Source organism: Leopardus geoffroyi, chromosome D2, assembly GCF_018350155.1.
Source record: "Leopardus geoffroyi isolate Oge1 chromosome D2, O.geoffroyi_Oge1_pat1.0, whole genome shotgun sequence".
Classification (NCBI taxonomy): domain Eukaryota; kingdom Metazoa; phylum Chordata; class Mammalia; order Carnivora; family Felidae; genus Leopardus; species Leopardus geoffroyi.
The window spans coordinates 15,282,993-15,298,330 of record NC_059334.1 but is presented as its reverse complement, the minus strand read 5'-3'; the positions used below and the strand labels follow the sequence as shown (position 1 = coordinate 15,298,330).

The 15,338-nt window shown below is 41.6% G+C and overlaps 1 protein-coding gene across 3 annotated transcripts in view; it reads left to right on the top strand.

The window, feature by feature from the left end:
* The window catches only part of MAP3K21 (mitogen-activated protein kinase kinase kinase 21), a 64,575-nt gene that overhangs the window by 14,172 nt on the left and 35,065 nt on the right, over positions 1 to 15,338 (top strand). For all 3 annotated transcript variants that reach the window (XR_006701411.1, XM_045437343.1, XM_045437342.1), the window contains exons 2-4: positions 4,443 to 4,623; positions 10,394 to 10,542; positions 11,391 to 11,566. Coding sequence is in view for 2 of the 3 variants with exons in the window: in XM_045437343.1 (XP_045293299.1) it covers positions 4,443 to 4,623; positions 10,394 to 10,542; positions 11,391 to 11,566 (506 nt within the window). In the remaining variant the exon portion in view is untranslated. The remainder of the gene's footprint in view (positions 1 to 4,442; positions 4,624 to 10,393; positions 10,543 to 11,390; positions 11,567 to 15,338) is intronic.

The following is a 15,338-nucleotide window of genomic DNA, read 5'->3' as shown; positions in this document are numbered from 1 at the left end:
AGGACTGAGAAGTAAATATACCCTAAGCTGATGTGGGAGGAAGGAAAATTAAAAAACCCATCTCTTAAGCAGTCTACAAAATGAAATTTCTGGTTGTTCTGCCCCCTTCTTACAACCAGTAGCTTTCTCAGTAGAAGCTTTCGCAGAACACTGGGGAAGTAGCCCACAGACAGAACCTGAGATCTGGCTCTGTGTTGTAGGCGCGTGCTCTTGGATAACATTTCTAGACTGTACACTCGGGATAATGATTCCCACTCCCTAGAATAGTGTAGAGATGAACTGACTCTACATAGGAGAGGCTCTGTAAATGGTAGGCATTTGTCTTCGTATTAGCACTGGTGATAATTATTATTAATATCAGCTAGTCCATTGAGCATTCAATGTAGAGGGTACTTTGTTAGGTGACATTGGAGGATACAAGGGAAATCTATAAAATTCATTTCCTAGGATTCAGTAGCTTTGCACATAAGTTAGGGCCATAAGTCTCAGGTGAAAAGATAATGGACAGAACAACATGATATGTGGATAATGGATGATTGGAAAGATGAAATGGTCATTATCTTGTAGGATGCTCTAGAAGGTTTTCCTCTGGAAGCTGGACCTTGAGAATAGGTACAGTGTAGATGGACAGAAGGAATAAGAGGCTATTCCAAACAGAAGTGAGTCTCTCCCCCACCCTTCCATCCTTCACTATATAGTACAACATCGAATTTAAAAGTAGGGAAAATGGTAGAATTTTGGTCTTGCTGCTCACCGTCAGGTCATGATCTCATGATTCATGAGTTAGAGACCCGCATGGGGCTCTCTGCTGTCAGCGCGGAGCCCACTTGGGATTCTCTGTCCCCCCCAAACCCCGCCCCGCCTCTCCCCCCCACACCTGCGCTCTCTCTCTCTCTCTCTCTCCCCCCTCTTCTCTCTCAAAAATAAAAGCCCTTAAAAAAAAATAAATCTAGTGTTGGCTCTCTCCATTTGCATGAACTCTTTGACTTTTAGGACTGTTTAATTTTGTAAACATTTGATGATATGCAGACAAAATGCAAATCCACTGCAAAGTGAAATTTCAAGTCTTGAAAAAGAGTCGAGGTTCCCTGAAGTCCATGAAGGTGATTTTGAAAAAGTTACTAAAAACACTTTCAAACCCATTGATGTGTGTGTGTGTGTGTGTGTGAGATCTTTACAAAATGCTATGTTCCAGTGTTCTTAGCATCTGACGTTCTCATCTCTTGCTTATTGCGACCTTATGGTGTACCTACAGCCCCCATTCCCATGACAGGCAAAGAAACAGAAGTGCAGAATCCAAAGCAAGCAGTCTGGTCCTGGAGTGTGCACGTTCTTCCTCACTGCGCCAGGCCACCTCCACCGAGATCAGTTGATCATTAGCCACTGATAGGAAATCAGAAAGAAAAGAATGGTCACCTGAATGGAGAGAGATTTCTAAAGGATAAAGGAAGCTCTTGTGAAAAATTGAGAAAAGCTGTCACCTGAGCAATGTGGTTAGTAGTTAGGAGTGTGTTTCTCTGGGTCAGACTGCTGGAGCTTTGCTGCTCCTTTAGCCACCTGACAGATTACCCAACACCTGTGTCTCAGCCTCCGTATCTATAAAGTACGGATAATAAATAGATTCTACCCATTGCACTGCGGGTGTGGATTTTATGATTAAAATACCCATAAATGAATCTGACGAATAGAAGGTACTTGGTAGACGTTCATTGTTCTTGTAACTGTTTGGGAAAATGGTCCTCTTTATGATCATGTTCTGCAAATCAAAAAAGAAGAATGTCTTATGCTGGTCTCCAGTGTTGTTTGGATAGTTGATTCTAAAAGACCTCCATACATACTTGTTTACTTTTATCCCTTTAAGAGCTAGCACATGGTTGCAACAATGTTACACAAATGTCCTTTAAAAAAAAAAAAAAGATGAAATGGACTTATTTTCATTTTGGTTTTCAAGGTAAAACCTGAGTAACACCCCCCCCCTCCCCCCCCCCCCCTCCCCACCATGCCCTGTTTACTCTGAAATTTGGATTACGGTTTAAATGGATTTGTTCTGTTGCCTTGTTTTTTTTCAACACTAATTATCCCCTGATAAGGCCCATCTCTTGGGATTTTTGTGAGGCTTGAATGAAGTAATGGATGTGTGCAAGCTGTATGGGAAAACTCAGGCTTGTTAGGGACTCTCTTATTTGTTGTTACTTCTGTTCGGAGGGAAGGGCACCTGCAAAGGGCAACTATAACAATGTGCGTGTTTTGTTCATCTGTAAACGTGAAGCACCTGCCTTGAAGAAGACCAGATGCGGTGTAGATAACATGAGTATGAATGTGAATTGAGTGTGTCTGTCCCCCTCTTCCTCTTCTCCCTACCAACTTTCTCTCTCTCACTCCCTCTCTTTTCTTTCACTCTCTAACTCACACACTCGCTCTCTCAGAGCTAGTAGTCTAAGTGGGGAAGTCAGAGGTGAAAACAAATATTTCTAGTACCCTATGTTTTATAAGGGCCGTAATAGAAACACAAAGTTCGTGTGAATAAGGGTGGGGGAGTAATTTTCTATTGCTTAGAGGTATTTGGAAGGTTCCACCAAGAGGACCCTGTGGGGGCTGGATGAGGAGTTTAAGTGGAGGAAACACAGAGGAAGATGATGTCGTTTGAAAGGTAGGTTGCTGTGCAGAGGTAGAGCTCTGGTGGCCCACATGTTGGAGTGTGGACATTATCTCTGAGTCATCGGGAATCATGGGAGTTGGTTTTTGCTTTTTGCTTTTTGTTTAATGCAGGTTTACTACCCTGTAACTTACGTACAGTAAAACTCACTCTCTGAAGGAGTTGACAAATATGTATAATCCTGTAACAACGGCCACCCCCACCACCAAGATAGCGAATTGGCATGACCCCAAAAAGTTCTCTTGTGGAGCTTAGCAGTGAAGCCTATGCCGTCAGCCTCCGCAGGCACGGATCTGACTTCTGTCCCTTTTCCAGAATACGAATGGAATCGTAGTATGTCACCTTTCATGTCCAACTACTTTCACTTGGCGTGATGGTTTTGAGATTCATCCACGTTGTTGCCTATATTGGGAGTTTGTGTGTGGAAGGTTTAAAAATAAAGGAATGCTATGACACTTTAGGAAGGCGAATCTGCTGGTAGATCATTATCCTGGCCAGTTAGGACGATTGTAATTCTGTGGCAGGGGAATTGGAGTGGGGGGGGGGGGGTGCTTTGGAAAAAGACCAGTGGAGCTACAAGGCAGACTGCAGGTTTTTAAGGAATGAGGTAAGTTAGCAAAAACAGTAGGTTTAAACTCTTCCCCTTGTAGCAGATGGGAAGGAGGAACCGGGTAAGTAGCTATGTTAGTGTCACATGGAAAACCTCAGGAACATTTCTGCACGGGTATAGGCAGAGAAATCAAGCAGGGGGAGAGAAGAACCCCAGGTTCTTGAAAGGGCAGGGTGTACGGGGTGCAGGTGGGGAGAGACTGAGAAGCATGTTTGTTTTAGCTACTGTTACACGAGAGCTCAGGGGCCGACTCTGGTAGTGACCTCAGCTCCTGGAAGTTGCTCTGTACATTCTGTATGTTGACAGGAGGCTGAGGGCTAGGAAAAGCAGCATCTGCATAATATTTATCTCAAGCTTTTACTTTTTGCTCTCTTCTGAGCTTCAGTAAAGCAACGCAGTTCATCAAGTATCTTTAGGAGTTAAAAACCTGTAAGCATTTTGCAAATTTACTATAAGATAGTGTTTGCTAGTAACGATTTAGGGTGACAGTCCATCTGTTTGCTGTGTTCTTTAATACATTCAATAGATGGGGCACCTGGGTGGCTCAGTCGGTTGAGCGTCTGACTTCGGCTCAGGTCATGATCTCGCAGTCCGTGAGTTCGAGACCCGGGTCAGGCTCTGTGCTGACAGCTCGGAGCCTGGAGCCTGCTTCAAATTCTGTGTCTCCCTCTCTCTCTGCCATCCCCCCCCCCCACTCATGCTCTGTGTCAAAAATAAATAAAAACATTAAAAAAATTTTTTAAACATTCAGTAGAGGCTCTGCCTTTAGATCAGGACCTACCTTCTAGGAAGAAAACAGTGTATTCTTTTCTTAAAGAGGGGGTTGGGGGGGCGGAACTCTCACAGACTTCTGATCCTATCTGTGATAACTCAGTAAATGTTTCTTGCCCCTAGAAATCATTTACTTTCTCATAAAAGGAAACATTCATAAAGAGTGCTAAGCTGTGTTGTGCCTGTGGATTAAAAAACTAAACAACTTGTCACTGCAGGCAACTATGACAGGTGATGGAAGTAAGGCAAGGTGGTCAAATACAAGCCCATTTCTCACTTATCTTCCGACTGCGGTGAAGGTTGTATCTTCAATACCAAAGAAACATTGGGATCAGAAAATTAGAAGAATGTGAAAATACTCCACCTTTGATTCTTTTGATTCTTTTTTTTTTTCTTTTTTTTAAGTTTTGCTGCTCGAGAAGATAGAGTATGACAACATCTGCAATAAAACGTTGAAGATCACAGACTTCGGGTTAGCGAGAGAATGGCACAGGACTACCAAAATGAGCGCCGCGGGCACTTACGCTTGGATGGCCCCGGAAGTCATCAAGTCCTCCTTGTTTTCTAAGGGAAGTGACATCTGGAGGTGAGCACCAGGTCTTGCGCGATCGCAGACGTCTGCAGAAACTGGTTGGTATGCTTCCTTTAAATGAGTCCCAAAGTATTCAGCACCTGAGCATAACAGAGAACACAGGCCTTTTTTGAATATTTCATGGTTTGGGTCAAGATGTAATCACAACAGAACAGGTAACTTGAGGTTTTTTATCGTCATGACTTCATAACTTGGTAGGAGAACCTTCTCGTTAAATCCGAGGTTTGATTAAAACTGATTATAACTTGAGCTAATAGTAATGCCTAGATTTTGTAAGGCTCGTCAGTAAAGAATAGTACATTGTTACTTTTTTCTTTTAAGTAAAATTTTGATTTCTCATGATTTACAGACAAGAGTAGCATGGAAGGAGTTTGAGAAAATAATCGACATCTGCTCCTTCATTTTATAGATTGCATCATCTAAAGATTAAAGCTTCCAGTGTGAGAATGGAGGGCTGGACCAGATAGGATCCCAGGTTAGTTAGATTCTCCATTCAGTTATGTCTCATTGGGGCATGAAGACACTATCAGTAATAGAACAACAAAGAAAAATCAGTATGTTTAATAGCTACGATGCCCAAGAGCTAACTTGCCTTTATTTAAAGAGCATCTTCTGTAGCTAGCATTAAAATTCTAGATTTTTTACTGTTTTGTAGCAGTTGTTTTAGATATAATTTGCATGTCACACAGTCTGCCCATTTAAACTATACAGTTCAGTGGCTTTTAGTATATTAATAGAATTGTATATCTATCACCACAGTCAATTTTGAGAACATTTTCATAATCCGAAAAAGAAACCCTACACAGCTCAACCATCACTCCCCACACCCATCCCTCCCAGCCCCAGGCAACTGCTAATCTATGTTTTGTAAAAGCTTTAGATTTGAGTATTCTGGGCATTGCCTATAGATGCAGTCATACGACCCCGTGGTCCTTTGTGACTGGCTTTTTTGGTTAACCTCATGTTTTCAAGGTTCAAGTTGGAGAATGAATCAGGATATCCTTCTTTATTGCCAAGTAATATTCCATTGGGCGGATTGCCACATTTCGTTTGTCCGTTAATCAGTTGATGGGCTTGAGTCGTTTCCGCTCTTTGGCGATTCTGAATCAGGCTGCTATGAACATTCATGGACGAGTTGTGAGGACGTAGGTTTTCAGTTCTCTTGGTCTGTACCTAGGCAGGAAGCCGCTGCACCATGCGGTAATTCTGTGTGTGGTCATAGTTCGAGGAGCTCCCAGACAACTTCCAAAACCGCCTATTTGCACCCACGATCGGTGTATCTGGCTCTCGACGGCCCCACATCCTCACCAACACTTGTTGTTCTCGGACTTTTTGACTCCAGCCATCCTCGTAGTTTGCAAAGTGACTAAAACTCCAGTTTTTTTACACAAGAAAAAACTCAGGCCGAGAGAAGGGTCACTTGCTAAGAGTTTGTATCTGTTTGGTAGCAAGACCGCGAGTAGAACTCAGATCCGACTTCCAAATTGGGGAATCAACAAAAATTGTTTTCCCCCTGTCATCACTGGATGCTGCAGAAATTCCTCTCTTCGATTCACACATCCCGTTAGTGGCAGAGCGTCTGTTGGTAGAAGTTCCAAGAAAATTTCTTTAAAGCTTATCCTCCGCATTTTCAGTATGACCTAACTGTTCTACTTCTGGCCTTTCAGAAATTTATCAACTGCGTTGGGGTTCCAGAGTGTCTCAGGACCGTTTTTGGAAAACACAAGTGTTTGAGTCTCATCCCTTACTTAATAAATTAGACTCTCTGCTGGTGGAGTCTGAGCAGACGTTTTCCTACAAAACATTAAATGTGCTTTCCTTGATTGACCCACAGTAGTTTTTTGGCCATACGATAATACCAAAATACTTCACGGAAACAGGTGATTCTTGTGGGAGATTGTACTTCAAGACTAGAAACTGATACATACATCAAGGACCAATTTTATATTCAAAGTAACATTACTCAAGACTATAACCCTTCCATTTTCTTTGCTTCTTTTACAAACTGTGTGATTACAAGCTGTATAAATGCTTTATGGCAACTTTTCACCTATTATAAACAGAGAAGAATCAAGAGATAAGCAAAAAGAAAAGGAAAAAAATCTAAAGCTAGCCAAAATAAGGGCTCCTTGAGTCCATATACTTCTTGGACACATCTTCTCTCAAAATCTGCTTATTTCTAACTCTGTTTTACATGTTCAATGATCTGATTTTCAATACAAGCAGCTAGCTAGAAGGGGGAGAGGGATGCTAAGCTGGTAAAAGTTGGCAGCTGAAAACTAGGTGATAGGAAGAAAAACATGAAGTGCTACGGAAAGGACTAGAAACTGCTGACCTCTAGAGCCACCTAGTTGTGGAACCAAACATCCCCACACACCTGCAGAACGCATTAATACATCAAGCATACGCTGAGTCCTTGGATGTCAGGATGCGGAGGGGCGGGAAGGCCCCCCCTCTGAATTTCGCATTCCTTTGCCTTAGAATCTCCTTTTATAATATTCCCGTAAAAATAATTTCATTCAGGGGTGCCTGGGTGGCTCTGTCGGTTAGGCGTCCGACTTCAGCTCAGGTCATGATCTCATGGTCCGGTCCATGAGTTTGAGCCCCACGTCCGGCTCTGTGCTGACGGCCCGGAGCCTGGAGCCTGCTTCAGACTCTCTGTCTCCCTCTCTCTCTGCATCTCCCCCACTCATACTTTGTCTCTCTCTCTGTCTCTCAAAAATAAATAAATGCTAAAAAAAATTTTTTTAAATGATTTCATTCAAGAGACATGACTTAAGTCTGTGCAGTAGACTAGCATTCTAGCATATTGACGAGTACGTTAACTAGTGAGTGGATTGATCATCTCTCACTGTCCTTCCCCCTTACTGGCTATTACACTGGAAAGTAACTTAGACAGACGTTGTCATTGAATTTTCACAATATCTTCTGCGATCACTGCACTTCCACAGAATAGGTAACCAGGACACTGAGATGTTAAGAAATCTCCTCAAGGTTGTAAAGCTGGTAGGTAGTATTATACTCACATCCCAGGCCTGGGAGCCAGACTCCTGCTACCATCACTCTGGCTCATCAGGCCATTAGCCTCTCAGGAGACAGCCTTATTTATACTGTATCCTACCCATTTGCAGCGGACAGAAGCATATGCATTACATTCTAAAGATAGTCCCATTGAAATAGTTCCATTTCTTGACATCAGTTCTTAACATAAGCCCTCTGCTCTCCAGAAAAAGGACCTGTCTTCAATTACTCCTTTGCGGAAACTCCCAAGAAGCAAAGTTATATTGTTGTTCTTGTTTGTTTTAGTTTTCTTATGTGCTAATGAGAATAGCAAGACGTGGCTTTGAATTTACACAGTTTCCAGTTATTTTAAGGTTTTTGTTTTTGTCTCCTGCTCTGACTTGATTTTTGTTGATGGGTCTATAAATTAAATTTACTTCTTCTTGGAATTAAAGTATCTCTGCTAATGCACCATAATGTAGATAATTTTTAAGGCACCAAACAGGTCGTCATTACCTTTGGAAAATACTGGTTTCCACTTAATTGCTAATAGTTATGGCATTATATAATTTACAAGTACTGCATTATATATTCCCCTTTTTTCAATATAAAACAGTATATATATACAATGTATATATATATATATATATGTAAGACAGTATATATATATACAGTATATATATATATACAACATATAAAACAGCTTTGGGATGGCAGAACAGATACCGCTGTTATTTTATAGATCAGCTAATTCACAATCAGCTGTTAGGAGACACGGCTAGTAAGCAGTGATACTCCCGAAACTCAGACTCCAGTCTGCTGAGTCAGGATCCAATTGTCTTTCATTGGTGCCCTGTTCCTCGGCCTCAGGGAGCCCTGGACTCAGGGGCCTCGGGACTCAAACATCTTTACTTAGAGCTGGTAGAATGTCAGCTGGAGGATGCCCAAGGCCCCATTGATTGGGCACATTCCGCCATGGCTACGTTCTTATTCTGAACGTTTTTGGTATAGTGTCTAGAGTCCAATAGATACTAACAGAGAAGTATGTAAATGAGAGGTTATTGTATCCAGGATGATCTGAGCCTGGAGTCCAGAGAGTTTCCAGCTTTTTGCAGACCACGCCTTCATGAAGGGCTTGTTCTATTATGTTTGTGATGCTCCGAGTCCCCCGCATCTCTTTAGATCAGAAAATAATCTAATGAGACTCCGAAAGCAAGTCCAAAGCCAAAGTTAAATGCTTTTTTGGTGCTGTTCTGAGCTGTGTGGTCTTTTCTTTAGGCATATTTTTCTACCTTCTGTCTGCTGTCTTTAAAACTATGTCTACACATTATATATAAGCAACAAACATAAGAAATGAGAATCAAGTTACCACTCTAAATTTCAAATGGTTTTTTTAAAATGTAAAGGTAATGATTTTTTCAAAGATTAGAAAAGTAAATAGGACCGTACTTGTTATGTTAGTAGAATTAAAAAAAAAAAAATGACCATCCCTTACCTGCCTGTGTGTTTCGATCTAAAATCAAATGGGATGTCTGGAGTGGCTGATATTTCATGTATTAACAAAAGCTAATGTGTACTTCATGTTTTGCAGACTATAAAGGGAAACTAAGGTACTAATGGATACAGAGTTACAAAAAAGAGATGATTTGTCCCACTAGTGGGCACAGGGAGGCCCATGCTGATTTTTTTTTTTGTTTTTTTTGTCCATTACTTTTAAGCAATATGGTAGAAATATCAGGAACACAACTCTTAAGATATAAAGGGAGAGGCAGAAAGATGAACAGTTTCAAAACAACCATTTAAAAATAGTCAACATGGTTCTATCTAAGTCCTATGGTGCATAACATGAGATTTCTGTGGGGCTAATGTCTTCAGTGACCTGACAATCCTCAAGAGGTTTAATCCCGGTGTGGAAAAATGAGATAGAAGGAGAAACGTCAAAACACCACATCAAAGTGTGGCCTGGTCCTGGATCCGTTTAGTTCAGTTATGTACTGCTTCTATGCTTCCTATTCGTTATATAGTTTTAATTCCTGTAATTAATGCATAACTGATTTCTGGGAAGGTGTGTACCTGTGTACCTGTGTGTGTTTAAACAGGGGTTCACTGGAAGACCCCACCTCGCACCTTGGAATACGTGCCACTAAAGGGTTTGTTGGAAGAGAAGGGTCTTTTTTTTTTTTTTTTTTTTTTTTTTAAGAGAGAGTGCATGAGGGAGGGTGGGGGCAGAGAGAGAGGGAGAGAGAGAATCTCAAGCAGGATCCATAGCCAGCGTGGAGCTCCACATGGGGCTCGAACCCACAAACCATGAGATCATGACCTGAACCAAAATCAAGAGTCTGACGCTAGGGGTACCTGGGTGGCTCAGTCCGTTAAGCATCCGAGTCTTGATTTTCACTCAGGTCATAAACTCACAGTTCATGGGTTCGAGCCCCACGTTGAGCCATGTGCTGACAGTGCAGAGCCTGCTTGGGATTCTCTCTCTCTCTCTCTCTCTCTCTCTCTCTCTCTCAAAATAAATAACAACTTAAATAAAATGGGAGATCAGTTGCTAATAAATAAATAAATAAATAAATAAATAAATAAATAAATAAAATTAAGGGAGTCCAACGCTCTACTGACTGAGCCACCCAGGCATCCCAGAAGGGAAGATTTTTAGTCGGGGCTGAATGGGCTCAGATGCATTTATCCCACCCCTTGTGTTTGGAAGAAAAAGACACCCTTTGACCGACCCATTTAACTCCATGGCAATTTTGCTTTCCAGCTATGGAGTCCTGCTGTGGGAGCTGCTCACGGGAGAAGTCCCCTACCGTGGCATCGATGGGCTTGCCGTGGCTTACGGAGTAGCCGTCAATAAGCTCACTTTGCCCATTCCTTCCACCTGCCCTGAGCCGTTTGCCAAGCTCATGAAAGGTATCTGTGCCCCCCCTGTTTCTGTGGGTCTGTGGAGGCAAGGGGAACCGCTCAGGAGAACATCTGTGTATTTTGTATCCAAAAGGGTACTTTGGATACTTTGGGTACAGCAGTGATTCTAATTTTCAGATGCTTTTAAGCAACTGTACCATTTTATGAATCCGAAACCTTGTCTTCAATCTGAGACATCAGGTAAAGCATTGATGGATTAAGTCCCTTTTTAAAAAACAATCCGGTTTTATCAGTGACTCATTTATGTACAAAATCCAACTGAATGGTAATAAAGTTTTCACCAAGTACAGCACTAAAGTTCAAAGACAGAATTTAGTTGGCTCCATTCTGCTATTTTAAATTCCACCTAATGATCAAAAATGTTTTACGATCTTAACCGGCGTGGTTTTGCCATGACCTTATCTATTTGATGTTTAGCTTTTAAAAATTAACTGACTCCTTTTGTAGGCAGCTAGTTACCTTCCTTCATTACGAGGCCATTTCTCAGAACCTCTCATGTGATTATAACATTTTAGAGATTTCGGGTTTCTTGGGCCAAGTTCTAGAACTCCGTACCTGTAAATCACCGGCCGGGCAGCTTAGGCCCCTGATACACACAGTTCATGGTGAAGCATGGAGCGCACACATCCAGTATTCATGTCGTATAAGAGAAACCACAAGAGCCTTACCTAACAGCGAATATTGTATACGTGCCACTGACCTGGATGCTGGGTAAAATAAAATTTTCAAAATCGTCATCAGTTGATTTTTCAGATCTTCAGTAGACACCATCAGCATGGGCTGAAAATCTGGGCTGTGCTAAGAAATGGAATTAATGTGGTTCTTGTTTATTTTAGAGTGCTGGCAACAAGACCCTCACATTCGTCCATCATTTCCCTTAATCCTTGAACAACTGACTGCTATTGAAAAGGCAGTTATGACTGACCTGCCTCAGGAATCTTTTCATTCCATGCAAGATGACTGGAAGCTAGAAATTCAGCAAATGTTTGATGAACTGAGAACAAAGGAAAAGGTGAGAGAGATACAGTCATTGCAGAAGATACCCACATTTGCGAGGATTATGGAAAACATGAGTCAAGAACACGGTTAGCACTATTGTAAAAGATTTTCAGACGTGAATAGTTACTGATTCTTACCTTCCGGCTAAAACGAAGCAAAACAGAAGTGTCCTCAAAGTGTATCGTTGGAAAAGAAACAATCTTTTGTTAGGGAAATTTTCAAAAGTAAAAAAAAAAAAAAAAAAAAATTAAAGGAAGAGAGAACAGCATACTGAGTCCTTGGTATAAATTAACCAGCTTTAGTAATTGTCAGTATTTTGTCATTTTGTACATCTCTTAGTCCCATTATCATCTTTTTAAAAAAAAAAAATGGAATACTTTAAATTAAATCCTCAATTCATGTCCTTTTACCCTTAAATCTTAAAACAGGCATCTCTAACTGGTAAGAATTTTAGAAATAACTTTCTTGCCATTATTATCTCAAAAAGTAACAGTAATTCCTTGATGTCATGTAATACTCTATAAATGTCACAGTTGTCACAAAGGTGTCTTTTTAAAGTTTTTGACTATATCTTTTAAAGCCTTTCTTATGCTAGACACCCCCCCATACACACACACACACACACACACACACACACACACACACACACACCCTTTTATCTCCAAAGCAGTACTTTGCTGGAGAAACTGGGAAAGTATAATTTTGAACCTTTTAGTATGATGAGTTAAGTTCCGGTTGGTTTGTTTATTTTAAGAAGCACTAAATAAACATCTATGTGAAACATACCTGAGGCTGCATTTATGCCACCACATACACAGTGAACTAGGAGAAGTAAAGGTATACCCAATTGGAAGGCAGACTGGTTGGGAAGTGAATGCAATTAGCATGGTCTCCTTTGGTGACACAGTGACTTCACGGCCCCTAAGAACCCCAACTTTACAGCACGGTTCTGTGCTATAGGTTCAGCACTAATTTTTTGAAGACCCTTTTGTAGTAGTTGAGCATTTTGATGAATCAAGCCTTATTCTGCCCGTCCAAAGTGTATAATTATCCGAGACGTTAAGTTCTGTTTGTATGTGCAAGAAATGTCTGGGCTAAAGTACAACATCGCAAGTTTTTGATAACCTTTACAAAGCCATGCAGTTGTCCAGGAAGGAATTTTTATACCTCGTACATTTGTGATTCTAAAATAGTAGAATTCTTTTTTAAGAGGGCAGTAATGCTTTGCTAAATAAAGAGCCCACTTGCTGATTCAAATTTACAACATTAAAACATGGCTGAGAATCATTCCCTCATGCTAGAGTAACTTGGACTTAGGCAGAGAGGCTCTGTATTACATGTCTATACTTTTATATTGACTGTAATACTAAAGGCCTGTGGTCAACCCAAGTGCAAAGAGGGAATAACAAGCTGTGGTTTGAATATATGTGCATAAACATTTCTTTTTTTTTTTTTAACGTTTATTTATTTTTGAGACAGAGAGAGACAGAGCATGAACGGGGGAGGGTCAGAGAGAGAGGGAGACACAGAATCTGAAACGGGCTCCAGGCTCTGAGCGGTCAGCACAGAGCCCGACGCGGGGCTTGAACTCACAGACCGCGAGATCGTGACCTGAGCTGAAGTTGGACGCTTGACCGACTGAGCCACCCAGGCGCCCCATGCATACACATTTCTTGACCTGGTTTTTATAATACTGTGCGTGACACCAAGACATCGCATGCCCAGATTCTGTCTTTGAGAAGCTTAGGTCTACTGTTGTCTTACTGAATTGGGAATCACTCCCAGGCATGTCACAGGGTCTCCCCAACGTGCAAATTGTTTTCTAAAAAATGCATACAACTTAAAACCGTGTCTGTGGGGAAACTGTTGTGAGTTTCAAGGTTATGTTCTGTTTTGTGTTTTCCCAGCAAACATTTACCGACTACGTACGGTGTGCTGGGAACAGTATTAGAGTCCTGGGATACAAAGATAATTACAACATTCTGTTTTCTTGAGGTCCTTAAAATGGCAGGCCTAGGGGTCTGGGATCTTGTGGACAAGTTTTTAAAAGGGGCTAGACGTGGATCTTGGCACCATTTTCCAGCCAAATACCGAAGTCAGAACCCACCCCTCACCCCCACCCAATCTTCCTTCATTCTGCTTTCTTCTTTCTGTGACGGACAGATTACTGTTCTCATTGGTACCCGGCCTCCAAAGGCTTTGAAGATGTCTCTGGTGGTCTCCTGTGTGACAGAGACCATCAGTGGGAATCCCTCCCCTAATCCCTGTTGTCCTTGCTTTACCTCCTGCGTCATTGCAACAGCATCCTACCTGGTTGCCCTGCGTCCAGTCTTGCTCCCCCAGTTGGTCCCCTCACCTCCAGTGGCCCTTCTACAATGCAAATCTGAGCATCCTTCTTCAGCAGCCAATTTCTTTCCCTTATTAATTTCCTTTGTCCTTCCATATGTAGCCTCACTGTGTCCCAACCATCCTGAATTCCATTCAGTTCCTCTGATGCCACCACACTCTTGACCTTCGGTCTCCAGATACATGCTCTTGTGGGTCCAGAATACTGTCCCCTCCTTAGCTTCTCGCCCCACCTCACAGTTGCTGGCTCCTTGGCTGTGAGTCCTTTGTAGCTCCCTCCCCTCACCCAGATGCACCAGATAAGCTGTGTGTCACAGCATCCCACACTCAGCTGGCGCTGAGTCTGACTTCAGTATTAGCTTGCGTTCTTATTCTTGGTTTGCCATTTCTGCTAGATAATATATCAGTCAGCTACACTATCTTATTCTTGGTCATTTTCATCCACGGCATTGAACAGAGTACTCGGCACATGGTAGATAGTAAATAAATACGTTACATTAACCTACGCAAAGTTTCTTAATATCCTGAATGTATTCTAACCTGAAATGTATTCTAGTAGGTGAGTGATACTAGCGATTATCATTACCACCATTATTACTCAAGGGAAACAGGGAATTTAGATGTATGTATTGGAAATCTGTTCTGAATCTTACGCCGTCGAAGAGGTTTACAACTCAGCTGTTTAACTTCTACTTATATATTCTTGAGGGACGCCCACATGTGTGCCCGGGGAAGTTTTGGTTGTTCACTGAAGCGTGGTTTGTGATAGTGAAAACCTGGGATTGGCCTCAGTATCCATGAACAGGGAACAGATGCCCAAACTACTGTGTATTGATCCAGTATATTCAGTATTGATTCGGACTGGAAATCTTCAAACCAGTCAAAATGAATGAATTCTAGCTATATGTTGCAACGAGGATAAATCTCAAATGTAAAATTGAGTGGAAAAAGTGAGTTGCAGAAGGATAGTTACGCTAGATACCATTTATGGAAACTGGTAAAACACATAAACCAGTGCCATTCAGATGTACCGAAAGTCTGAAGGTCTGGATGAGGGAGGGTTACGGGGCAACCAAGGAACCGCAGACAAGAAGAGGGAGAGGAGAGAATTTAGAGCGTGCTGCACATGAGACTTTAGCAGATCTGAAACGGATGAGGTAAAACCTTAGCATCTGTTAAATATTGACAGTGAGTGTATGGGTATTTGCTGTTCTCTCTGATTGTAGTATATTTTAAATATTTCCTAATTTTAAGTGATTAAAATAAAGGTTAGAGAGAAATATGTAAACTGCTGAAGTCACTTATTTTTTCCTGAAGTCATTTTTTTTTCAAGTAGTAGACTTAGGTAATTCAGCCCCTTCTTAGATTTTTCAGTATTTTGTAAGTTGGAAAATACAAAACCGGCAGATGCAGCCTTAGACAGTGGGTTTGACTGTTGG